Source organism: Xenopus tropicalis, chromosome 5 (assembly GCF_000004195.4).
Source record: "Xenopus tropicalis strain Nigerian chromosome 5, UCB_Xtro_10.0, whole genome shotgun sequence".
Taxonomy (NCBI): domain Eukaryota; kingdom Metazoa; phylum Chordata; class Amphibia; order Anura; family Pipidae; genus Xenopus; species Xenopus tropicalis.
Window position 1 is genome coordinate 1,667,867 of NC_030681.2, and position 25,698 is coordinate 1,693,564.

Sequence of the window (25,698 nt, forward strand, 5' to 3'; positions counted from 1 at the left end):
GTGGGTTGGAAGTGTTGGTAGGGGGTTCTAGAGCGAGGCGTCCCATAAGCAGTGGGAGGAATGCCGCTGACATATTTGTGAGCTTTACGCGCTAATCCCCGCGGCCGCTAGAACAATCACACTGGGATGCGGTGACTGAGATTGGATTTTTTCTGCTAATCCTGACGCCATGTGGCTAAAAACATCTTGACTAGTGCCCTTTGTCCCCCTCCCAAGAACTGCTGATCTAATTGGCCGCCGTACCCAGAGAGGGGACTCCCCGCTTTATTGCTCCCCAAAGTCATGGTACAAATGGCTGTGACTTGTTCCATCCTGAGACAGTGGCTGCATTGACTCACTCAGCCCAACCCGGTGTAATTGAGGTGAATCCTCCTCTTCCCTTAGAGTTTGTGGCTAAATGTAGCCTGTCCCTTTAATGAGCGAGTATTTATGGCGCTGTAAATAATATAGCGCTGCTAATTAACCACACCTCAATAGCCGGCATATTTCCCAAGCTCATTAAGGCTTGTTGAGCAGTCTGTGCACCCTGCACCCAATCAGCAAATGGCTTTCATTGTAATTGTTGTTAAAACAGTGCTAGGCATCATCTGATTGGCTGCTGTAGTGCCCATAAGTAGGTTCGTCCTATAGCGATGGCCATAGAAACCCCATTAAAGTTCTCCTCTCTTTTCTCTCCCGAGTGCAGTGGTGAAGTTCCTAAAAGTGTACGAGCGCAGTATGTGCCAAGTGCGGGAGATCCTGGTCGATATATTCCAGGAATACCCGGACGAGGTGGAGTATATCTTCAAGCCGTCCTGCGTGCCGCTGATGAGATGTGCGGGTTGCTGCAACGACGAGAGCTTGGAATGTGTTCCTACGGAAAGTTACAACATCACCATGCAGGTAAGGAGCTTGCACTCTAATTGGGCCCTATTCACTATGGCCCAGTGATGTATCATTGCTGGAAGGGGGTTATTTATCAATACTGGGCAAAATGGCTCATGGGCAATAACCCTTGGCAACCAATGGCTACCTGCAGCTGGCTGGAAAAAAACAAATCACTGATTGGTTGCTGTGGGTTACTGCCCACAGGCCAATTTGCCCAGTGTTGATAAATGAGCCCCGATCTCCTTGTATTTCATTGGCTGAAGCAGGGAGCTGTGTGCTTCCATAGCCTGCCCCATTATGTGGGCAATACTTAGTATTCCAAACCGACTCTGCCGTTTCTCATATTCCACAAGGTCACTTTTGCGTGGAGAGGAATTGGGCAGAGAACGCTATGTATCTTGTCAGCGTCTCCTACACTTCAGTAACCTTTCGTTTTTCTCCCCGGGTTGGCGGCACCTCAGGGCCAATCATTCCAGTCTGTCTGCTTTTTCTCAAATCCACTCCCTGTGTGTTGGCCAATCCCCTTAATTCCAGCCACCACTATTTCTTTACAAAATAAGGCATTAAAGGGATTTGACCCCTCGGTGCCCAGGTGGGTAGAGCTACACGTCATTACCTATAGGGCAACCTTCAGCTTGGGCTTGGCTAACAGTGAGTGCTAGCAGTGCGGAATAGCTTTGCTACACGTATAATACTAACCTATAATGGGCAATAATAACAGGCGGCACTTTACAGCACCATCCCTCAGTTCCAGGTAAAATACAAATACATTAGGGCTATACAGTAATAATGTAACTGCCAGACCCCATGCTCCATTTTGTATAAATTGTGTACAGCATTTTGGGTGCCATATTGTATGAAATGTAGCCTCCTCCTTCCCTGCCCGTTGCTCTCTCCCTGGGCCATTGATCTCCATGAGCAGAAAGCCAAGGTTAACACTGTTTATTTTGTGTTCCCTACAGATAATGAAAATCAAGCCTCACATAAGCCAACATATCATGGATATGAGCTTTCAGCAGCACAGTCAGTGTGAATGCAGGTAAGCTGTGGGGCTCGGCCCAGTGGGCTTTGGTACTGGCCTAGGGACTTCCTGTTTCACCTGTGCTTTCTATGGCCACCACAGTCCCCCAGACTGGGCCGGCGGGACACCGGGAAAAATCTCGGTGGGCCCCGGCAGCCCAGACCCGACTGTTGCAGTGCTCCCCCAGCCCGACCGCTCCTCCCCTGACGCGGTAAATTTACATGTTTGGGGTAGGACGTCGGTTGGGGGGCCTCGGCAGGGGGTTAGGGGACACCTGCAGGGCTCCTGGGACGGGAGCCCGGTGGGCCCATCACCCCCCAGTCCGACCCTGAATACCTCTCTGTACCTATAACTGTCACTTACCTGTACTTACTGTTCTTTCCTAAATCATTTTATTTTCCTTTCAGACCAAAGAAAGAAGTAAAGAGCAAGCAGGAAAAGTAAGTGTGTCCCTTTCTATGATCATTTCAGCCCAGTCTGTTTGTGTTCCGTAGATCAGAGGCATGTGATAGGCCGGGGCAGATCTGTGTCCATCCCATAATAATATCTGCAGGACCTGTAGCAATGCTTTGGGCTTTGTGGTGATGTAACTGTTCCTTTGATTCTGTGTTGGACCGATCCCTGGTAACATCAGGCCATAAATGGAAACAAAAATGCCTTTATTCTTGGCTAAAACTGATTCATAAAACAGCCTGGGAGGCAGGGAATGCTGGGAGTCGGTGCTGACCTACATATGTGCATATACGCATATTCCCAGTCTCTGGTGCCCACAGCATTCCCTTATTGTACACAATCCTTATTGTACAGGGAAGGCCAATGCCTGCTGGGGGCTCCAAACCAGCATTTTTGATTCCCTTGTGTTCTGATGTTCTTGCTGTAATTGTTCTATAAGGTTCTGTACTGTTCCCCCCTCCCCTAGGTGCTAGACTGGTGCCAGGGCAGTAATTTGGTGGCAGCGGTGGTGGTGGTGGCTTTGTGTTTAACCCTGTATGAGCCCACAGCCCCGGCACGGGGGGAGTATGAAATCTATGCTGTTTGGTGTGTGTGGTGGGGGGGCGTTGGGAAATGCAGCATGTCTCCTGTGGAGAGGAGACCGATGTATCACTGACATTCACTCTCATTGGATTGGTCACTATCATTCTGCCCCGGCTGCAATCAGCCCCTCTAGGTAGGGCAGGACTGGAAATCCTACTTACTAACTGTGTACCCCCCCCCCCCCCGTATATGTGCTCTCATAGGGGTGCAAAGCAACTACCCTACTCTATCATCATCATCATCATCATCATTTATATAGTGGCAGCAAGTTACAGCACTCATTTATAACAGGCGGGGGGGCTCACAGAATACAATTAGGGTCAGAGAGCCCTGCGCACAAAGGCTTACAATCTGCAGAACGGTATATAGGTAATGGCAGAACTCTCCTACTGGCTATTCCCCCTATCTCTAACTCTCCAAGGGTCCCGCGTTTGTACCCTGTGCCTGTTCTGCACCTCCCTTATTAACCCTCTGGGGCTTTTGCTAAATATAATCTAATGTACTGTACGCTGGTTTTGGGGGAATATTTCGCAACGTTTGTGATCATTGGATGCTGCATAGCACAGTCCTTCCTGCCCCACGGGGGGTAGTGGGCACCTATTGCACCGTACAGGCCCTTGGTTGTGGGTGACTGGTCTCCTTTCCCAATGACAGTAATGTAGATCGCCGGTGGGAAAACATATGCATTGCCCTCGGGGGCAACGTTGGATAAGTGTGCCCTCACCCTGCAAGGGGCTGTTATGAATTATAGGGTAATAGGGCAAAGCAGAGGTGGGTGGCTGGGCTGGAGGGGGTTCTGGGGCTGAGGCCCGACGGCTTGTACTGGGGCAGTTACTGGGGCAGTAAGACCTTTTCCCCCCACACAGCCGCTGTACGTTGCACGTTTGTGCATTTCTCAGGCCTCTCTGTTACAGAAGGGGAATGAGATTGGGGCCAGGCTTGGGTTTCATCACCATGTTGGCTTGGGCGGCCCAGCGGTCAGCTGGAAGTCACATCCCCCCGGAGCAAGCGAGTCCCAGACAGGCCGGAGTCAGACCCCACTTATAACAAATATCATCGCATTTCTATTATGATGAAAGAATCCCGTTTTGGGCGGCCCCTCCCTTTCAGGGTTAATCGTGTTATTTTTTTTACTGGATGTGGTTGGAAAACGTGTTTAATGCTGAGCAGAGACACAGGGCGGCCTGTGAGAGAGTATTATTGCCCCACTACCCTGTAGGAAGCACCCTAGCAAGGGCCCTCAGAGCCACTCAGGCTGCAGGAGTGTAACTCCACCCATTTATTAGCCACTCCCACAGTTTGTATAGGACCCTCCCACGCGGAGCAGGTAAGGGCCTACATTAATGGGCTTTAGGGCATAGATTTGGCAACAGAATACAACTGTGGGCACTGGGCAGCAGGAGAGTGCCTTTCTACCCCCGGGCCCCAGCGGGGCATCAGCGTGGGCCATTTTGTGTATAACCTTGTGGGTCCTTGTGTGGCTCCGGCAGCGATGGGACAGTGTGGCAGAATACATTCCCAATTTAGTGTCATTATTCTGCTCCGGAGTGAGCGCCGCAGCGGGAAGGGCATCTGGGAGGGCAATGTTATTGCTGGCAGCTTTCTATTTATACCCAGCCACGTGTGGGAAAGGTCACCTCTGCTGCCCAGATGCTTCTTACTGAGACAGGCGCTGTCAGCCAGCTACTTACCCTTCATATTGCCCCTGGCTGCCAGCTACTTACCCTTCATATTGCCCCTGGCTGCCAGCTACTTACCCTTCATATTGCCCCTGGCTGCCAGCTACTTACCCTTCATATTGCCCCTGGCTGCCAGCTAGCTACCCTTCATATTGCCCCTGGCTGCCAGCTAGCTACCTTTCATATTGCCCCTGGCAGCCAGCTAGCTACCCTTCATATTGCCCCTGGCTGCCAGCTACTTGCCCTTCATATTGCCCCTGGCTGCCAGCTACTTACCCTTCATATTGCCCCTGGCTGCCAGCTACTTACCCTTCATATTGCCCCTGGCAGCCAGCTACTTACCCTTCATATTGCCCCTGGCTGCCAGCTAGCTACCCTTCATATTACCCCTGGCTGCCAGCTACTTACCCTTCATATTGCCCCTGGCTGCCAGCTAGCTACCCTTCATATTACCCCTGGCTGCCAGCTACTTACCCTTCATATTGCCCCTGGCTGCCAGCTACTTACCCTTCATATTGCCCCTGGCTGCCAGCTACTTACCCTTCATATTGCCCCTGGCTGCCAGCTACTTACCCTTCATATTGCCCCTGGCTGCCAGCTAGCTACCCTTCATATTGCCCCTGGCTGCCAGCTACTTACCCTTCATATTGCCCTTGGCTGCCAGCTAGCTACCTTTCATATTGCCCCTGGCAGCCAGCTAGCTACCCTTCATATTGCCCCTGGCTGCCAGCTACTTACCCTTCATATTGCCCCTGGCTGCCAGCTACTTACCCTTCATATTGCCCCTGGCAGCCAGCTAGCTACCCTTCATATTGCCCCTGGCTGCCAGCTACTTACCCTTCATATTGCCCCTGGCAGCCAGCTAGCTACCCTTCATATTGCCCCTGGCTGCCAGCTACTTACCCTTCATATTGCCCCTGGCTGCCAGCTACTTACCCTTCATATTGCCCCTGGCAGCCAGCTAGCTACCCTTCATATTGCCCCTGGCTGCCAGCTACTTACCCTTCATATTGCCCCTGGCAGCCAGCTAGCTACCCTTCATATTGCCCCTGGCTGCCAGCTACTTACCCTTCATATTGCCCCTGGCTGCCAGCTACTTACCCTTCATATTGCCCCTGGCTGCCAGCTACTTACCCTTCATATTGCCCCTGGCTGCCAGCTACTTACCCTTCATATTGCCCCTGGCTGCCAGCTACTTACCCTTCATATTGCCCCTGGCTTTGCAGCAGTCCGTCGCTCCCTGTATTGTGCGGTGAGGCGCAGGAATTGCCACTTCCATTCGGTGCCATTTGCCGTTCCCTCGGGCCCCATGTCAGACAGGCAGAATTGGGTTCCTGCTTAGTGTTCCCTTTAGAGCAGCGCCGTCCCATCATCCTCTCTGCCTCTATGGCCACACCCCCTTTAGCAAATACACGTTTCCTGACATGGCCAGACCTTGGACCCATGAAATCAAGGGAAACTTTCCATTTGCAAATACACAGAAGCTTCTGCAGCTTCAGACCAGCTGTGACCTTACAGTCACATGCCCTTGTACGGAGGCTCTGATTGGCTGTACCCCGAGCATTCTCTTGTCCCGGGGGTACCAACATGGCCGCTGCCTGTGCCGTCTCTTTCCTTCCATGGCTTTCCCGCAGCATCGCTCCAGTCTTCCCTCGGGTTTTGCTCTTTCTCTCTCTGTCTCTCCTTCTTTTATTTTTTTCTTTCAGAAAAGCAAAACGAGGGAAGGGCCTTAAACGAAAGCGCAAGAAAATCCGGTACAAACCGAAGCACTTGTACGTTTGTATCGTATGCTTGCTACGGTCCAATCAGGCGCCTCCATCCTACTGGCCTACATCTCACTAATCAATCCCACTAACCACCTCACCCATTGGGAGAGAGCCCCCACGGGGCACCTGATTGGCCCAACTTAATGCCATCATGAGATTTATTATATTGTATATTGTCGCATTTAATGCTGCAGCTAGGGGCACATGTAACGCCGCAGTCCCAGATAGTGGCGCATAACATGCATGTCCTGCTCAGTCATTGCATTATACAGATATATGTATCCATCCTTTTATAGACCCCCGATAATGAGCATAATTCACCCCTAAAAATCTCCTGATCGCATTGAGGCGGGATTTCACCATGTGACATTACTGGGGGGCTCTGACACTTGGGGGGTCGAACTGATCTTTTCTTTGCTTCCATCTCTACTAATCATTGGGTGTTTGATTCCACAGACATTAACCATTCCTTGCCCGGGGTCCGTGCCTGTGACTGTGCAGTATAATATATCCCATAATAGTACCCAGCGCTCCTCTTTGCTGCAGGGGTTACTCCCTGTGTAACTGACGAGTATATTAATGGCAGCAGCAGAGCTTAGGGACCGGGTGCCTGGTGCTAACTTGCCCTTGAAACGTCACATGTAGGGTTAATACGGTATTTATACTGAATAAATGGCATGGGGAGCAATGAAACTGGGCCCCCGAGGGCCAAACCCTGACTGGCGGTACCAAAGAGCACCTACTAACAGCTCCACTAACCTCACAACTGCCCCAGGCCCGGCTGCAGTGCATTATGGGAAACACTGGTGCCTATGCTGGGAATGGGCGGATCCTTCCTCATAGCCTCAGCCTATTGGTGCATTTAGCTGAGTGTTGTGAGACGTATCGGGTCAAGAATCGAGTTCTTTGAGGCACGTGTGAGTGTGGGCGTGAGTGTGAGTGTGCGCTGGATCACTAGCTCGCTCCCTGTGTCGGTACGGTGGGGGTAACCCTATTAAAGGGTTAAAGCCATTAAAGGGGTTGGTCACCACTGAGTTAACTGTTGGTGTGATGTAGAGAGTTACAGTTGGTCTTCATTTTGTATTATTTGTAGTTTTTTAACTATTTTCCAGCTTGGAGTTTTAGCAGCTATCTGGTTGCTAGGGTCCAAGTATCCTTAGCAACCAGGGGGTGGTTTGGTTGAGAGGCTGATATATGAATAGGGGAGGGGCTGAATAGAAAGATAAGGAATAAAAAGTAACAATAACAATAAAACTGGAGCCTCACAGAGCAATAGGGTTTGGCTGCCGGGGTCAGTGACCCCCATTTGAAGAAGAAGGCAAATAATTCAAAAACTATGACAAATACATAATGAAGACCAATTGAAAAGTTGCTTAAAAATTGGCCATTCTATAATATACTAACAGCTTAAGGGTGAACTCCCCCCCCCCCCCCCCCCCCCCCCCCCGAAGGTGCACAGGAAGATCCCTTGTCTGGAAACCTCTTGTGTATATATATATATATATACACTGCCTTATCTGGTCAAAACCCATCCTGGCGCTTTGGGGTAAATGTATCCAAGGGGGGAGCAGGTTACTTAGTAACGTTCCCCCAGAAACCCTATACACGTCAATTGGGTTTGTACAGGGGATCCATATGGGGGATCTTTCTGGGCCACTGCCAGCCCCACCCATTCATTGTTCCCCAATAAGGAGCCCCAATAACGTACGGAGTGTATAAGGTGCCAGAACCAGCGCCAGTTGGGCAGTTAGCTGCCAGTACCAGTATTTATGGGCAGGACCAACTGCATGGCCGTTACTGTCTGGGCCCCCCAGGATCGGAGGACGGTTGGTTCCGTGACCCACTCACACTGGCCCAGCACCCATACGTTCTCATTCACTGATCATTCTCTTACTGGTGTCCGTTATATAAATATTATGTATAATCTCCTATTGCCCCCCGTGTTGTGCATGCAGGATTTTACTGCTAGAGAGCTTTGCTTCCAAATTCCTTATTTTAACCCCCACGTTTGTAGGTTGGAATGATCCCAGGCTGGTTCTGAGACGTGTCTGCTCTCCCCGTCTGTCTCTCTGTCCCGTCTGTCTCTCTGTCTGTCTGTCTGTCCCGTCTGTCTGTCTGTCTGTCCCGTCTGTCTCTCTGTCTGTCCCTGTGTAACCGTCTCCACTAACCCTTTCTCTTTCCAATGGCAAACCCTGCATTTGGAAGGTTATATAACTGGGAAACTGTCTCATACGGATTCTACTGCCTCTTAACCCTCTCACTGCCGAGAGAATAAACATTTCCTTAGGCCTCCTGCACATATACAGCTCTAATTGTCTTACTTATATATTAAATATTTATTATATAATATAGCATGCAGGGACCTTTACAGTAAGGGGTTTGTCAAATCCAAAAATCTTAAATCCCTGATACTGTGCAGCCATTGGTTCCCCTACAACCCCCCCCCCCCGCCTGAGCCTGATACTGTGCAGCCATTGGTTCCCCTACATTAGGTACAACCCCCCCTGCCTGAGCCTGTCCCTGATACTGTGCAGCCATTGGTTCCCCTACATTAGGTACAACCCCCCCTGCCTGAGCCTGTCCCTGATACTGTACAACCATTGGTTCCCCTACATTAGGTACAACCCCCCCCCTGCCTGAGCCTGTCCCTGATACTGTGCAGCCATTGGTTCCCCTACATTAGGTACAACCCCCCCTGCCTGAGCCTGTCCCTCATACTGTGCAGCCATTGGTTCCCCTACATTAGGTACAACCCCGCCCTGCCTGAGCCTGTCCCTGATACTGTGCAGCCATTGGTTCCCCTACATTAGGTACAAACCCCCCCTGCCTGAGCCTGTCCCTGATACTGTGCAGCCATTGGTTCCCCTACATTAGGTACAACCCCCCCCCCCCGCCTGAGCCTGTCCCTGATACTGTGCAGCCATTGGTTCCCCTACATTAGGTACAACCCCGCCCTGCCTGAGCCTGTCCCTGATACTGTGCAGCCATTGGTTCCCCTACATTAGGTACAAACCCCCCCTGCCTGAGCCTGTCCCTGATACTGTGCAGCCATTGGTTCCCCTACATTAGGTACAACCCCCCCCCCCCCCCGCCTGAGCCTGTCCCTGATACTGTGCAGCCATTGGTTCCCCTACATTAGGTACAAACCCCCCCCTGCCTGAGCCTGTCCCTGATACTGTGCAGCCATTGGTTCCCCTACATTAGGTACAACCCCCCCCGGCTGAGCCTGTCCCTGATACTGTGCAGCCATTGGTTCCCCTACATTAGGTACAACCCCCCCTGCCTGAGCCTGTCCCTGATACTGTGCAGCCATTGGTTCCCCTAGGCCTCCTGCACATATACAGCTCTAATTGTCTTACTTATATATTAAATATTTATTATATAATATAGCATGCAGGGACCTTTACAGTAAGGGGTTTGTCAAATCCAAAAATCTTAAATCCCTGATACTGTGCAGCCATTGGTTCCCCTACAACCCCCCCCCCCTGCCTGAGCCTGATACTGTGCAGCCATTGGTTCCCCTACATTAGGTACAAACCCCCCCTGCCTGAGCCTGTCCCTGATACTGTGCAGCCATTGGTTCCCCTACATTAGGTACAAACCCCCCCTGCCTGAGCCTGTCCCTGATACTGTGCAGCCATTGGTTCCCCTACATTAGGTACAACCCCCCCTGCCTGAGCCTGTCCCTGATACTGTACAACCATTGGTTCCCCTACATTAGGTACAACCCCCCCCTGCCTGAGCCTGTCCCTGATACTGTGCAGCCATTGGTTCCCCTACATTAGGTACAACCCCCCCCCCCCGCCTGAGCCTGTCCCTGATACTGTGCAGCCATTGGTTCCCCTACATTAGGTACAACCCCCCCCCCCCGCCTGAGCCTGTCCCTGATACTGTGCAGCCATTGGTTCCCCTACATTAGGTGTACAAACCCCCCCTGCCTGAGCCTGTCCCTGATACTGTGCAGCCATTGGTTCCCCTACATTAGGTACAAACCCCCCCCTGCCTGAGCCTGTCCCTGATACTGTGCAGCCATTGGTTCCCCTACATTAGGTACAACCCCCCCCCCCCCCGCCTGAGCCTGTCCCTGATACTGTGCAGCCATTGGTTCCCCTACATTAGGTACAAACCCCCCCTGCCTGAGCCTGTCCCTGATACTGTGGCAGCCATTGGTTCCCCTACATTAGGTACAACCCCCCCCGGCTGAGCCTGTCCCTGATACTGTGCAGCCATTGGTTCCCCTACATTAGGTACAACCCCCCCTGCCTGAGCCTGTCCCTGATACTGTGCAGCCATTGGTTCCCCTACATTAGGTACAACCCCCCCCTGCCTGAGCCTGTCCCTGATACTGTGCAGCCATTGGTTCCCCTACATTAGGTACAACCCCCCCTGCCTGAGCCTGTCCCTGATGGCTATATTATGTGCTTATTAATGAATATATTTGCAGTTGATTTATGACGGTTCCTGAATACTTTGCACCTTCCACATACAGCGCTGCCGCTAGTGCCGGGCTGGTTCTGGTTCTGCTTTGCTTTGCTCTCAGGGCTCCTGGGGGTTTGGGGTTTGGGAGTTGGGGAGAGACTGCAGGTTGTTGGGGGGTCACCATGGCTGGAGGTACTTGGGTCAGATATGGCGGCCATCTTTGTTTTGGGCCTAGGCCAACCTCTAGACTCTCCCCATTGTTGCTTTGTGTTGCACTTTATTGTATAATGTGGGGGGGTGGCGGGGGGGATGTTTGGGGGGGACAATGCATGTTACATTTCTCTTGCCTATGCGCTGTAGCTTAGAACTCTCTTTTTTTCCTTTTTGCTTTTTGCAGTCATTGTGAGCCTTGCACAGAGAAATCCCAGAGAAAACACTTGTTTGTCCAAGATCCCCAGACATGTAAATGCTCCTGTAAAAACACAGACTCACGTTGCAAAGCGAGGCAGCTAGAGTTAAACGAGAGGACTTGCAGGTTGGTTTCTACTGCACGTGGGACACACCAGTACCAGTACCAGTACCAGTTGGGCCCGGGTAGGGCGGCTTCTTCCTGCTCATTGGCTGGGGCGGGTACTGCCATGCTACACTCTCAGCTCTGTCTCCCTGTGCGCCCTATTGCTCTGCCCGCCATTGCCTCTATGCACCCTATCCTGAGCCCAACTCTGCCCCATGCACTTCCCTTAGCAACAGTCTCCGTACTGAGCCGGGGGGGGAGCCAGAGCCTTTGGGAGAATCCAATTCCCCTTACTACTGCCCCTCACTCACGCTCACTGTCACACACTCTCACTCACTCACACTCTCTCTCTTACTCACTAGTCTCTCTGGTTCCCACGGCCCCAGTCAGGCTGGGGTGGGTGAGAGTGAGCGCCGGGTGCTTAGGTGCCAAAGGGAAACTGAATGAAACAAATGTTTAGTCACTTCTTCCATAACAGCTTGGTTTTATGGGCTTTCTGTAATCCGGGGGCAATAATAGCCAGAAATCCTGTTACTCCGAGCGGGGAGCCAGCCGACATGTCTGTAGGGAGAGGCAGTGTCAGACTTGTGCTGTGCTAGAGCCTTACTCACCTGTATGGGGAGGGGGTGGCAGAGTATGGGGAGGAGGGGGTGGCAGAGTATGGGGAGGAGGGGGCAGAGTATGGGGAGGGGTGGCAGAGTATGGGGAGGAGGGGGCAGAGAATGGGGAGGAGGGGGGCAGAGAATGGGGAGGAGGGGGGCAGAGAATGGGGAGGAGGGGGGCAGAGTATGGGGAGGGGGTGGCAGAGTATGGGGAGGAGGGGGCAGAGAATGGGGAGGAGGGGGGCAGAGTATGGGGAGGAGGGGGCAGAGAATGGGGGAGGAGGGGGGCAGAGTATGGGGAGGAGGGGGCAGAGAATGGGGAGGAGGGGGGCAGAGAATGGGGAGGAGGGGGGCAGAGAATGGGAGGAGGGGGCAGAGAATGGGGAGGAGGGGGGGCAGAGAATGGGGAGGAGGGGGGGCAGAGTATGGGGAGGAGGGGGGCAGAGAATGGGGAGGAGGGGGGGCAGAGAATGGGGAGGAGGGGGGGCAGAGAATGGGGAGGAGGGGGGCAGAGTATGGGGAGGGGGTGGCAGAGTATGGGGAGGAGGGGGGCAGAGAATGGGGAGGAGGGGGGCAGAGTATGGGGAGGGGTCAGAGTATGGGGAGGAGGGGGTGGCAGAGTATGGGGGGTGGGGTAGATTATGGGGAGGGGGGCAGAGTATGGGCAGTAGGTATAATAGCTATAGTAGCACTGCTGCCATTTATCTCCTTGGCACAGCGTTGGCACTTACTCAGGTCAGTGGGGGGGGGGGTTACACAGTGCTACATATATGTGCCCCCCCAGGCACAGTGGGTAGGGGAGTTGCACAAATACACCTGGGCTGCTTCCCCTCCAGCCACTGTTCCCCGGGGTTCTAGACACGGATGTTTGTGGGCTGTTCTAGAACAGAACCCCCCGGCCGCTCCCCCCTCTGGGCCCAGATATCAGGAGAAGGTTCTGAGGGAGAGAGAGCTAATGGATCACAATTAGAGCAGTGTGTTGTGTTTCACTAGGAGAGGCAAGGAGCCTAGACCCATCCATTTATACGGGGGCCGCGCTCTCTGCTGAACTCGCTCACTAACATGCGCTCTGGCACCTCCCTGCAGCAATGTAAGTGACCCCCCATAACATCTGTGCCCCCCAATAACATCTGTGCCCCTTCTTTCTCTCTTCATGTCTTGTGTTACTGCCTAGGGGGCCCGGACCCCCTGACCCAGTATTTAGCTTTATAGCCAGCTGTGTGTGCTTAGGGATCTCAGTAATCGGGGATCTGATCATAGCCCTTGTCTGATTGGTCCAGCTGGCACGCAAGATGATTCCAGGGAAAAAGGCTCCGGCCCGGAGTGTGTTAGAGGCGGGGGCCCCCAGTGGCAGTAGGAGTTGTATAGTAGGGCCTGTCCTATTGGCTAATGCCCCACTGCCCCAGTTGCCCCATTGCATGGTACATTTGCCTTTCCCATGATGTAATGGAGAATATAGATATTATTATAGCAATGGCGAGTGTGCAGCGGTGCATCTGGCGCGGGGGTGGGATCCCGGATGGTTCTGCGCCCGGTTAGTGCCCACACTTGGCACAGGGCCCCATGGCACAACTGGCTGGCACTCCCGGGGCCCGGCCTCTCCATTTGGGGACATTTCCAGCAGTTTTAGATAGAAATGAATGTTTTTATTAGTGAAATATGAACTGGTTTGTAACAATCTCTCCCTTCTCCCCCCCCCCCAGATGTGAAAAGCCGCGCCGGTGAGCGCCCCCCCTGCCGACACAGAGTCCATATGAAGGATCGGTACTCAGCACAGCACTTTGGTTTCAAGCATTCCGACAAGAGGGACGGGACAAGCCCACCAGATTCTCCTTTTCCTTCCCACCTTTATTGCTGCTAAACGCCAGGCACCCCGAACCCCCAGGCTTCCTTCATCTGTTGTTTCTGGAGAAATAGCAGCCAAATTCTGAATGTGCCCCCCCTGCCCAATACGGGGCACACATGGGCACAGCCGGATGTTTTGGGCCGATACAGAACTTCTCTTACTATTCGATTTGTTTCCTTTGGATTTGCAGTTCAGCAATATGATTGGAGGATACGGGGGGCACCATTGGGAAACCCTCCCTGCCCTCGGACTTGCTAAGAGCCGCCATCTTGGAAAGGTTCCGAGAATGTTTCAGTGACTTCTAGAGACTCGACGCCCGTGTATTTGGACTAAAGCTGAAGCCCATTCTCTCCATTACCCGGAACCGCATCCTCGTGGCTCTGGGTCGGACCCTGCAGGAAGCGCATAGAGACGTAAATACCAGACTCGCTATGGCCGCCAGTTTGTCAGGGCCGCGCTCAGCCCAGTGCCCACGGGACCCCCAGGAGCAAAGCAGTAACTCAAGGGGCGATTGGTGGAACTGATACAATGAGTTCATTCTCACCTCATTGAGGAAGACTCACTCATAATGAGTGGAAGTGCTGTAATACGAGCGGGACTCACTCATACTGAGTGCAGCCTGCTTTCCTTTGAATGAGACTTGCCTGAGTTGAGTGAGGCTTGCCTTCCAGTGGGGGAGTCTTCAGGCTCTCACGGTTTTGTTGCAGACACACACACACATGTACACACACACACACACATGTACACACACACACATGTACACACACATGTACACACGCACACACACATGTACACACACACGCACACACACACACACATACATGTAAATCCAATGCACATAATAGAGATGTGAGTGGGGCGGCTTTGTGCTTTGTGCTGTCACTGGAGTCCTTAAAGAGACATTCACTGTAACCTTGCGTAGTCACTTACACACTCACTCACACTCACACCTGTTTCTGTAGTGTCCCCAAGCAAGCCTGTATGTGCGGCTAGTGAATCTGTAGCCCGGGTCGGCACTGGTTTTTGCACTTGGGGCGGCTAGAATTAACCCGTGCCTGCCTGGCGCCAGTGACTGAAGCGACTCATTGACCCTCCATCGGTTTCACCGCAATGAAGGAAAAATAAAGCAGCGAATGTAGAGATCTAGAGATCGTGTGGGCACGAAGCCTCTGCAGCTGAGCATTCTGGGTATAGGGCTGTACAGTAAGAGAATATAGCAGGGTGTATCTGCCTTTAATCAGTGTTACCCATAAGCCCTCTCTCTAAGGCCGGTGCCACACAAGGCCCCCCCCCGTGGTGCCGGGGCAATAACAGCCTCTCTCTAAGGCCCACGGTGCAGATTTGGGCACGGGAATATAAAGCGTTAAACCCATTCCGAGTCCCCGCCATGTGTGGCCTTCGCCTTACAGATTCATAGCTCCGCCTTGGGGGGCATTTTATTTTAACCCGTTCACGTTCTTTGCTCCTTTTGTACTTGCCCCGTCCTTGTGTGCATATATGGCTCCTCCCACTTCTAACTCCCCGCACCCTCCATAGACACAAGCTGTGCCTGGCTGCATGTAACCTTCCTCTCTAGGTACCCCCCCCTGTGCCAAATACTGAGAATGCATTGTAGGGGGTCTCACCCCAAGAACGTGTAAGTGCCTTTCATTGTCATTGAAAGTAAATAACTACTGTAACGTGGGCACCGTTTATGCAGAGGCCGCGGCTCGGGGCACGTGTTGGTGGCGCCATTGGGTTTGTCTGATTGGCAGGAATGCGCCCTTGCCGGGATGTGTGTATGTGCGCGTGTACATATTTATATTGAGTGTGAGTGTGAGTGAGCGAGGGAGTAACCCGCCCCTGACAGTACTAATGTAAATAGCGCCCCCGCTAGCGGCACGTACATCAGAGCATCGCACCCTGTGTTTATTTAATGCCGGTAATTTAATAGCGAGTGGGGGGGGGGGGGGCTCAGTATTCTTTGTCATATTTAAATCTAAGCTTATTTATAAAAGAATTTCATAAATTGTCTGACGTTTCTCTTCTCTCTGGTGGTCATGTCATTTCTGTCAGTGTTGGGTGCTTCTGGGAAGGTGCTGAGGGAGATGGGTGTCGGATCCATTCCGGCCAATCGACTTCGGTGCCCAAACCTGTTACACATTTCATTGCCCCGGGCCGCCGCCCTGATACCGGTAGCCCAGTGCTTAGGTAGGGCCACGCGTGTTGGATCAGTTACCCACCTTGGTACCGCCAGAACCGAACCAGTACAAGGCAATAATCACCTGCCTGGGATTTCCCTAATGCCTGCTAATTATGGGTCACGTGATTCAGCAAAATGCCATTTAGTGACTCGTGGCCCACGTTCTACTGACAGAACCGCCACTTCCAATACGGTACCTGCCCTGGGCCAATGAAACGGATAGAAATGGCCATAAAGTCTGTTCCCGATTAAATGAATTCCCCGTTGCCCCATTGGGCTCTGTATGGGCCGGCACTAGTCACAAGCCCAGGCCATGAAGGGAACCTAGAACGTTGTTTTTGGAATGAGAAGCATTAGGTCACGTAGCCAAAAAGTCATCACCGACACTTGTGATTGGTCGGTGCTGCTAACGTAATAGTGTCATATAAAGAGCAGCCTTGGGGGGGGGGGGCGTTGTATAGAGTGCCCCAGTCCCATAAGGAACGTCCCCCTCATCTGTGCCTAAATGCCCCCCTACAGGATCTGTCCAGTTGTGGTGGTTCCACTGCCCATAGGAAATGACCCCCATGTCGGGGACATCCTGACACCCCATTGGAGGCCCCTGCCCCTGGGCTCATTGTGGGGCAACCCCAGCTTGTTAGAATGTAACCCAATGTGCTTAATGCTGATGTGTAAATCATAGAGCTACTAAGGGAGCCGTTATGTGAGTGTGAGTGTGAGTGCAGCCTTGGTTCCTCTCCAGCCCTAGAGCCCATAGACGTGAGAACCTGACTGTGGATAGAAATGGTCTCGCGCAGCATTAATGGAGAATCGAGGAGCCCAACGGGTGGAGTTGCCCAGCCAATGGTACGTGCCGCAAGTATATGGGCTTGCTTCTGATTGGGCACAGATGGACCGGTACAGCCCCGCCTTGTTCTGAATAATAAGGTTCTGGGGGGGCTGTTCCTGGAGAAATAAAGGGTTGCCCCCCCATAAGGGAGTGTATATAGGGGTGCCAATCTGTAGCTGGCAGTTGGGTTCTGCCCATGGATGGACTCCTGGCACATACACTGTGGGATTTGGGTCGCTTTGGGCAAGAAAAACACCAAAACTCAGCCGTGCAATGGGGATCCTGGTGTTCTACTGGGGGCATGATGGGGGGGTTACCTGTATGAGTCTTGGTAGCCCCCCAACTTCCAGTGTCCCCCACAAATTCCCCTGTCCCACAGAATTAGGGACCTTAGTACCCCCCCACAAGGTCACGGACCATAATACCGCTTCCCCAAGTCACGGACCTTAGTACCCCCCCTCCAAGGTCACGGACCATAATACCCCTTCCCCAGGTCACGGACCTTAGTACCCCCCCTCCAAGGTCACGGACCATAATACCCCTTCCCCAGGTCACGGACCTTAGTACCCCCCCTCCAAGGTCACGGACCATAATACCCCTTCCCCAGGTCACGGACCTTAGTACCCCCTAGCACAGGGCTATCTGGGTGGCTTGCTATAGGCCGATGAGCGTGCAGCGGTTCGGTGGATCTGATTGGTGCATTAATGCTGCTACTGACCATTTTACCACTATCTTACTAACCAATAGATGGAATCATTAACCCCTTCCTCCTAGTGCTCCGCGAGGGCCGAATGATTCGTATCTGTATATTTGTGTATTAGGCAAAAAACTCGTTTTTTTTTTTGTAAATAAAATGAAAACAGACAAAAAAACGGAAATGAGATAATTGTGCCTAACAATTTTTTTTTTAATTGTAATATTATGTCTCTTTATTTATTGGTGCTTTGATTTGTAATTGTAAAAAGATACAAAAAAAAGTTATTAACACTTTCTTTTAAAAATATCTTAGAAATATTTATTTTTAAACTAAAGTATAAATATACCATTTTAAAATGTTCCGATGCTTATTGTTTTTATTAAAAACTGTCATGAAAATGAATATATGGATACTTTTGTTTGATTGGTTGCCCACGCGGGGTATGACCCAGTCAGGCATCTATTGGGGGCTAAATAACAATATGGGGGTGATATTTGCCCATAATTATAAAATTGTAACAGGTTTTGTTATTTTAAAGTGCCATTTCCTTAATAGCCTATGAAATCTATCTAACAAGCTATCTGAGCTCCATTTGTCAGCCTGGGAAGCAATCTGAGCTCCATTTGTCAGCCTGGGAAGCAATCTGAGCTCCATTTGTCAGCCTGGGAAGCAATCTGAGCTCCATTTGTCAGCCTGGGAAGCAATCTGAGCTCCATTTGTCAGCCTGGGAAGCAATCTGAGCTCCATTTGTCAGCCTGGGAAGCAATCTGAGCTCCATTTGTCAGCCTGGGAAGCAATCTGAGCGCCATTTGTCAGCCTGGGAAGCAATCTGAGCTCCATTTGTCAGCCTGGGAAGCAATCTGAGCGCCATTTGTCAGCCTGGGAAGCAATCTGAGCTCCATTTGTCAGCCTGGGAAGCAATCTGAGCTCCATTTGTCAGCCTGGGAAGCAATCTGAGCTCCATTTGTCAGCCTGGGAAGCAATCTGAGCTCCATTTGTCAGCCTGGGAAGCAATCTGAGCTCCATTTGTCAGCCTGGGAAGCTATCTGAGCTCCATTTGTCAGCCTGGGAAGCAATCTGAGCTCCATTTGTCAGCCTGGGAAGCAATCTGAGCGCCATTTGTCAGCCTGGGAAGCTATCTGAGCGCCATTTGTCAGCCTGGGAAGCAATCTGAGCGCCATTTATCAGCTGGGAAGCTATCTGAGCGCCATTTGTCAGCCTGGGAAGCAATCTGAGCGCCATTTGTCAGCTGGGAAGCTATCTGAGCGCCATTTGTCAGCCTGGGAAGCAATCTGAGCTCCATTTGTCAGCCTGAGAAGCAATCTGAGCTCCATTTGTCAGCCTGGGAAGCTATCTGAGCGCCATTTGTCAGCCTGAGAAGCTATCTGAGCTCTATTTGTCAACTGAAAGCTATCTGACCTCCATTTATCAGCCTGGGAAGCTATTTGAGCTCTATTTGTCAACTGGAAAGCTATCTGTTCTCCATTTGTCAACCCGGGAATCTATCTGTTCTCCATTTGTCAGCCTGGGGAGCTATCTGATCTGAGCACCATTTGTCAGCCTGGGAAGCTATCTGAGCTCTATTTGTCAACTGGAAAGCTATCTGAGCTCCATTTATCAGCCTGGGAAGCTATTTGAGCTCTATTTATCAACTGGAAAGCTATTTGAGCTCTATTTGTCAACTGGAAAGCTATCTGTTCTCCATTTGTCAACCCGGGAAGCTATCTGTTCTCCATTTGTCAGCCTGGGAAGCTATCTGAGCTCCATTTATCAGCCTGGGACGCTATCTGTTCTCCATTTGTCAGCCTGAGAAGTTTTTCTGAGCTCCATTTGTCAGCCTGAGAAGCTATCCGAGTGCCATTTGTCAGCCTGGGAAGCTATCTGAGCTCCATTTATCAGCCTGGGAAGCTATCTGAGCTCCATTTATCAGCCTGGGAAGCTATCTGTTCTCCATTTGTCAGCCTGGGAAGCTATCTGAGCTCCATTTATCAGCCTGGGAAGCTATCTGAGCTCCATTTATCAGCCTGGGAAGCTATCTGTTCTCCATTTGTCAGCCTGGGAAGCTATCTGAGCTCCATTTATCAGCCTGGGAAGCTATCTGTTCTCCATTTATCAGCCTGGGAAGCTATCTGAGCTCCATTTATCAGCCTGGGAAGCTATCTGTTCTCCATTTGTCAGCCTGAGAAGTTTTTCTGAGCTCCATTTGTCAGCCTGAGAAGCTATCTGAGCGCCATTTGTTAGCCCATGACACTATCTGAGCAGCTATAGCAACTGCTCTCAAAATATATATATTTTTTGTTATCTAAAACAATAAATTATGAGACTTATCCTTATCCAGTCAAATTTGATGTAGGGGTGAGGGGTTAATGAGAATAGAATGACCCGGCCTATTGAGGAAAGGCTAACGTGCTTATAGGCCAACACTGACACAGATTTATTGGGCATTTGTAGCTCAGAACATGATGTGTGAGAGATTATTGGGGCAGTTCATGCCAGGGCCTGGGCAGGGGAGGCTATAGTGAGTTGGCACGAGATGAGTTTCTGTGCCCTGACACAGTGCCAAAGCCTCATGGGGGCAGATGGCATGAGAGAGGAAGGGTGGGGTACATACTGGGAAGCGCTACCAAGTGGCAACATTAAGTACCATAGGCGGCCACTAGTCCAACTAGTTCTGTCTCCTGGGCCACTAGTGATGTCTAGTTCTGTCTCCTGGGCCACTAGTGAGGTCTAGTTCTGTCTCCTGGGGCACTAGTGATGCCTAGTTCTGTCTCCTGGGCCACTAGTGATGCCTAGTTCTGTCTCCTGGGGCGCTAGTGATGTCTAGTTCTGTCTCCTGGGCCACTAGTGATGTCTAGTTCTGTCTCCTGGGGCGCTAGTGAGGTCTAGTTCTGTCTCCTGGGCCACTAGTGATGTCTAGTTCTGTTTCCTGGGCCACTAGTGATGTCTAGTTCTGTCTCCTGGGGCACTAGTGATGCCTAGTTCTGTCTCCTGGGCCGCTAGTGATGCCTAGTTCTGTCTCCTGGGGCGCTAGTGAGGTCTAGTTCTGTCTCCTGGGGCGCTAGTGAGGTCTAGTTCTGTCTCCTGGGGCGCTAGTGAGGTCTAGTTCTGTCTCCTGGGGCGCTAGTGAGGTCTAGTTCTGTCTCCTGGGGCGCTAGTGAGGTCTAGTTCTGTCTCCTGGGGCGCTAGTGAGGTCTAGTTCTGTCTCCTGGGGCGCTAGTGAGGTCTAGTTCTGTCTCCTGGGGCGCTAGTGAGGTCTAGTTCTGTCTCCTGGGGCGCTAGTGAGGTCTAGTTCTGTCTCCTGGGGCGCTAGTGAGGTCTAGTTCTGTCTCCTGGGGCGCTAGTGAGGTCTAGTTCTGTCTCCTGGGGCGCTAGTGAGGTCTAGTTCTGTCTCCTGGGGCGCTAGTGAGGTCTAGTTCTGTCTCCTGGGGCGCTAGTGAGGTCTAGTTCTGTCTCCTGGGGCGCTAGTGATACCTAGTTCTGTCTCCTGGGGCGCTAGTGATACCTAGTTCTGTCTCCTGGGGCGCTAGTGAGGTCTAGTTCTTTCTCCTGGGGCGCTAGTGAGGTCTAGTTCTGTCTCCTGGGGCACTAGTGAGGTCTAGTTCTGTCTCCTGGGGCACTAGTGATGTCTAGTTCTGTCTCCTGGGGCGCTAGTGAGGTCTAGTTCTTTCTCCTGGGGCGCTAGTGAGGTCTAGTTCTGTCTCCTGGGGCGCTAGTGAGGTCTAGTTCTGTCTCCTGGGGCGCTAGTGAGGTCTAGTTCTGTCTCCTGGGGCGCTAGTGAGGTCTAGTTCTGTCTCCTGGGGCGCTAGTGAGGTCTAGTTCTGTCTCCTGGGGCGCTAGTGAGGTCTAGTTCTGTCTCCTGGGGCGCTAGTGAGGTCTAGTTCTGTCTCCTGGGGCGCTAGTGAGGTCTAGTTCTGTCTCCTGGGGCGCTAGTGAGGTCTAGTTCTGTCTCCTGGGGCGCTAGTGAGGTCTAGTTCTGTCTCCTGGGGCGCTAGTGAGGTCTAGTTCTGTCTCCTGGGGCGCTAGAGAGGTCTAGTTCTGTCTCCTGGGGCGCTAGTGAGGTCTAGTTCTGTCTCCTGGGGCGCTAGTGAGGTCTAGTTCTGTCTCCTGGGGCGCTAGAGAGGTCTAGTTCTGTCTCCTGGGGCACTAGTGAGGTCTAGTTCTGTCTCCTGGGGCGCTAGTGAGGTCTAGTTCTGTCTCCTGGGGCGCTAGAGAGGTCTAGTTCTGTCTCCTGGGGCACTAGTGAGGTCTAGTTCTGTCTCCTGGGGCACTAGTGAGGTCTAGTTCTGTCTCCTGGGGCGCTAGTGAGGTCTAGTTCTGTCTCCTGGGGCACTAGTGAGGTCTAGTTCTGTCTCCTGGGGCACTAGTGATGTCTAGTTCTGTCTCCTGGGGCGCTAGTGAGGTCTAGTTCTGTCTCCTGGGGCGCTAGTGAGGTCTAGTTCTGTCTCCTGGGGCACTAGTGAGGTCTAGTTCTGTCTCCTGGGGCACTAGTGAGGTCTAGTTCTGTCTCCTGGGCCACTAGTGAGGTCTAGTTCTGTCTCCTGGGGCGCTAGTGAGGTCTAGTTCTGTCTCCTGGGGCACTAGTGAGGTCTAGTTCTGTCTCCTGGGGCGCTAGTGAGGTCTAGTTCTGTCTCCTGGGGCACTAGTGAGGTCTAGTTCTGTCTCCTGGGGCGCTAGTGAGGTCTAGTTCTGTCTCCTGGGGCGCTAGTGAGGTCTAGTTCTGTCTCCTGGGGCGCTAGTGAGGTCTAGTTCTGTCTCCTGGGGCACTAGTGAGGTCTAGTTCTGTCTCCTGGGGCACTAGTGAGGTCTAGTTCTGTCTCCTGGGGCACTAGTGATGTCTAGTTCTGTCTCCTGGGGCGCTAGTGAGGTCTAGTTCTGTCTCCTGGGGCGCTAGTGAGGTCTAGTTCTGTCTCCTGGGGCACTAGTGAGGTCTAGTTCTGTCTCCTGGGGCACTAGTGAGGTCTAGTTCTGTCTCCTGGGCCGCTAGTGAGGTCTAGTTCTGTCTCCTGGGGCGCTAGTGAGGTCTAGTTCTGTCTCCTGGGGCGCTAGTGAGGTCTAGTTCTGTCTCCTGGGGCGCTAGTGAGGTCTAGTTCTGTCTCCTGGGGCGCTAGTGAGGTCTAGTTCTGTCTCCTGGGGCACTAGTGAGGTCTAGTTCTGTCTCCTGGGGCGCTAGTGAGGTCTAGTTCTGTCTCCTGGGGCGCTAGTGAGGTCTAGTTCTGTCTCCTGGGGCACTAGTGATGTCTAGTTCTGTCTCCTGGGGCGCTAGTGATTGCTCAGTCTGGTGCAGGGCAACTCTATTTACCCCCCGGGTGCAGCTAGAGGGCCTGGCAGTGAAAGGGTGCAGAGTGGCGCCAGTGCTGGAAGGGTTAATAGGGCATGCGTGTCTGTTTACCAATACACAAAACAATGTGTCATCGCCCCCCCCCTTTGGGCTCGTATTCCTGGGGCACCGCCTCCCTGCAGTAGCCAATAAGGTGCTGGCATCCGCTGCAGCCACTTGACTGGTTCCCAGTGCTGAGGGTATGCTGATACAGGCCGGCCTTCCCATTGGTCGGAGAGTGTGGCCCAATTAACTTGGAATGTATATAACATTGTTCTGATGGCCCCGCCCCCCCGGGAATGCTGCCAAGTTGGGGGTGGGGGGGTAATGGGGTTGTTGCTGTGTCAGGAGAGGTTCATGGGGTGTGGGGGTCACTCACCCCCTGAGAATCCAACTGGGTGCGACTTTTAGCCCCGATGCCCCCAGCGCTGACAGGGTGGCACAACTTGTAGCTATTAACCCCCAGTCATTTGTTGCCCCTGGGGGGCAGTTAGTCCCTCTGGCCCAATCCCATGCCAGAACCATTGTATCATTTCTCCCCCCTCATCCCATTTAAAGGGGAAATAAAGCCCAAAGCAGAGTCTGTTCTTTTCACTGCTGGTTCTGACTACGCACAACACTTACCTGCCCTTCAGACTCCGGAATATCCCCCCCCCATAACCAAATACCCCCAGCACCGGGGCAGGAAGCCAGGTGTCCCCCCAGGAATTGTAGGGGTGCAACAAGGAACCCTCGGGGGGGCACTAGGGGGGATCTCATTAGCCCCAAGTCACAGAATAACCCCTCGATTCCTGACTCCAACCCTGTAACCCCCAGAGTGTAACTTCCTTGTACCCCCCACACTTTATCTTCTACCCCTGGGAAACGGGTATTTGGGGGCCGATCCGGTTGGTTCCCACTTTCTGTTGCTTCAAAGAACCGGAAATTCCAGTTCTAAACAAACCCAAAAGCTGCAGAAAGGAGGGCAGAAAGGAGGGCAGAAAGGAGGGCAGAAAGGAGGGCACAAAGGAGGGCAGAAAGGAGGGCACAAAGGAGGGCAGAAAGGAGGGCAGAAAGGAGGGCAGAAAGGAGGGCAGAAAGGAGGGCAGAAAGGAGGGCAGAAAGGAGGGCACAAAGGAGGGCAGAAAGGAGGGCAGAAATGAAGATTTTTTAAAACTTTTTTACTACCCCTGTGTCGGCCCCTTCATGGAACTTCCCGCTGCCCAGTTTATCTGCCCCGTGACCCTGTGGGTTCAGGCCGGAGCCCCCGGAACATACCATTACTTTGGTTACTTGGGTAGGAACTTCTTACTATGAATTGTAAATACCCAACTCCAAATCTGCCCCCTGCAAACTGCCCTGTGTGCTCCATACTCACATACTCATTGTCTGAGTGATCGATCCCCTTCCTCAGTATCAGTGGGAATCTCCTACTCCAGCCTTACTCCAGCCTTACTCCAGCCTTACTCCAGCCTTACTCCAGCCTTACTCCAGCCTTACTCCAGCCTTACTCCATGATAGAATTGGGTGCCGGCCCTAAATGTATTCCCTGTGAATATAAACCTGCTACTCCACGTTTACTCCATGAGAGCATACTGTCCATCACTTACCCCAATCTCCTACTCAAAGCTTACTCCGTGTGAGCATACCGTCCATCACTTACCCCAATCTCCAACTCAAAGCTTACTCCATGAGAGCATACTGTCCATCACTTACCCCAATCTCCAACTCAAAGCTTACTCCATGTGAGCATACCGTCCATCACTTACCCCAATCTCCAACTCAAAGCTTACTCCATGAGAGCATACTGTCCATCACTTACCCCAATCTCCTACTCAAAGCTTACTCCATGTGAGCATACCGTCCATCACTTACCCCAATCTCCTACTCAAAGCTTACTCTGTGTGAGCATACGTCCATCTCTTACCCCAATCTCCTACTCAAAGCTTACTCCGTGTGAGCATACCGTCCATCTCTTACCCCAATCTCCTACTCAAAGCTTACTCCGTGTGAGCATACCGTCCATCACTTACCCCAATCTCCTACTCAAAGCTTACTCCGTGTGAGCATACCGTCCATCACTTACCCCAATCTCCTACTCAAAGCTTACTCTGTGTGAGCATACCGTCCATCTCTTACCCCAATCTCCTACTCAAAGCTTACTCCGTGTGAGCATACCGTCCATCTCTTACCCCAATCTCCTACTCAAAGCTTACTCCGTGTGAGCATACCGTCCATCTCTTACCCCAATCTCCTACTCAGAGCTTACTCCGTGTGAGCATACCGTCCATCTCTTACCCCAATCTCCTACTCAGAGCTTACTCCGTGTGAGTATTAAGTAGGAATGCACCAAATTCCCTATTTTGGGATCTGGCTGAACCCTGAATCGGCGCATCCCTAGTAATAAAGGAAGGGGGGGGGGTCACCTTTACATTGGCGTTTAGTATGTCATAGAATGCCCTATTCCTAGTAACTTTGCAATTGGTCTTCATTATTTATTTTTTATCATTTCAAACTATTTGCCTTTATCTTCTATATCTTTCCAGCCTTCAAATGGGGGTCACTGACCCCAACAACCAAACGCTATTGCTCTGTGCACTTACACGTGTATTAATATTGTTACTGTTACTATTCAGCCCCTCCCCTATTCATATTCCAGCCTTTCATCCACTGCCTGGTTACTAAGGTAAACGTGAGCCTAGCAACCAGGTTGCCCCCCCCCCCCCCCCGTATGAGAAGGTGTCGGTGGCCCAGCCCTGCCGGTGTGAGTAGAAACCGCTTACTCCTACTCCAGCTTCCCCTGGGAATGGGGGGGGGGGGGGCAGGTTGGAGGCGGCGGCTTTGTGCCGGTTAATCCCCCGGATCTGGCTAATTGCACCTCCTCGGGGTCTGGGCGAGTCCCATCAGCTCCCGGCTCCTCACTCCCATGAATCAAAGGGAACCGA

At 52.1% G+C, this 25,698-nt stretch overlaps 1 protein-coding gene and 1 long non-coding RNA gene across 2 annotated transcripts in view; one reads left to right on the forward strand and one right to left on the reverse strand.

Moving 5' to 3' along the window:
* The window catches only part of vegfa (vascular endothelial growth factor A), a 38,366-nt gene extending 26,531 nt beyond the window's left edge, over window positions 1–11,835 (forward strand). The window contains 5 exon segments of the mRNA NM_001114232.1: window positions 686–882; window positions 1,830–1,906; window positions 2,296–2,328; window positions 11,185–11,647; window positions 11,649–11,835. Coding sequence (NP_001107704.1) covers window positions 686–882; window positions 1,830–1,906; window positions 2,296–2,328; window positions 11,185–11,647; window positions 11,649–11,663 — 785 coding nt within the window. The 3' untranslated portion in view covers window positions 11,664–11,835.
* A 2,781-nt stretch (window positions 11,836–14,616) lies between these two features.
* LOC116410944 lies at window positions 14,617–17,848 on the reverse strand. Its single transcript, XR_004222777.1, has 2 exons — window positions 17,377–17,848; window positions 14,617–17,262 (listed from the first exon to the last, which is right to left on the reverse strand). It is a non-coding gene; the product is annotated as an uncharacterized LOC116410944 (long non-coding RNA).
* Window positions 17,849–25,698: the final 7,850 nt, after the last annotated feature.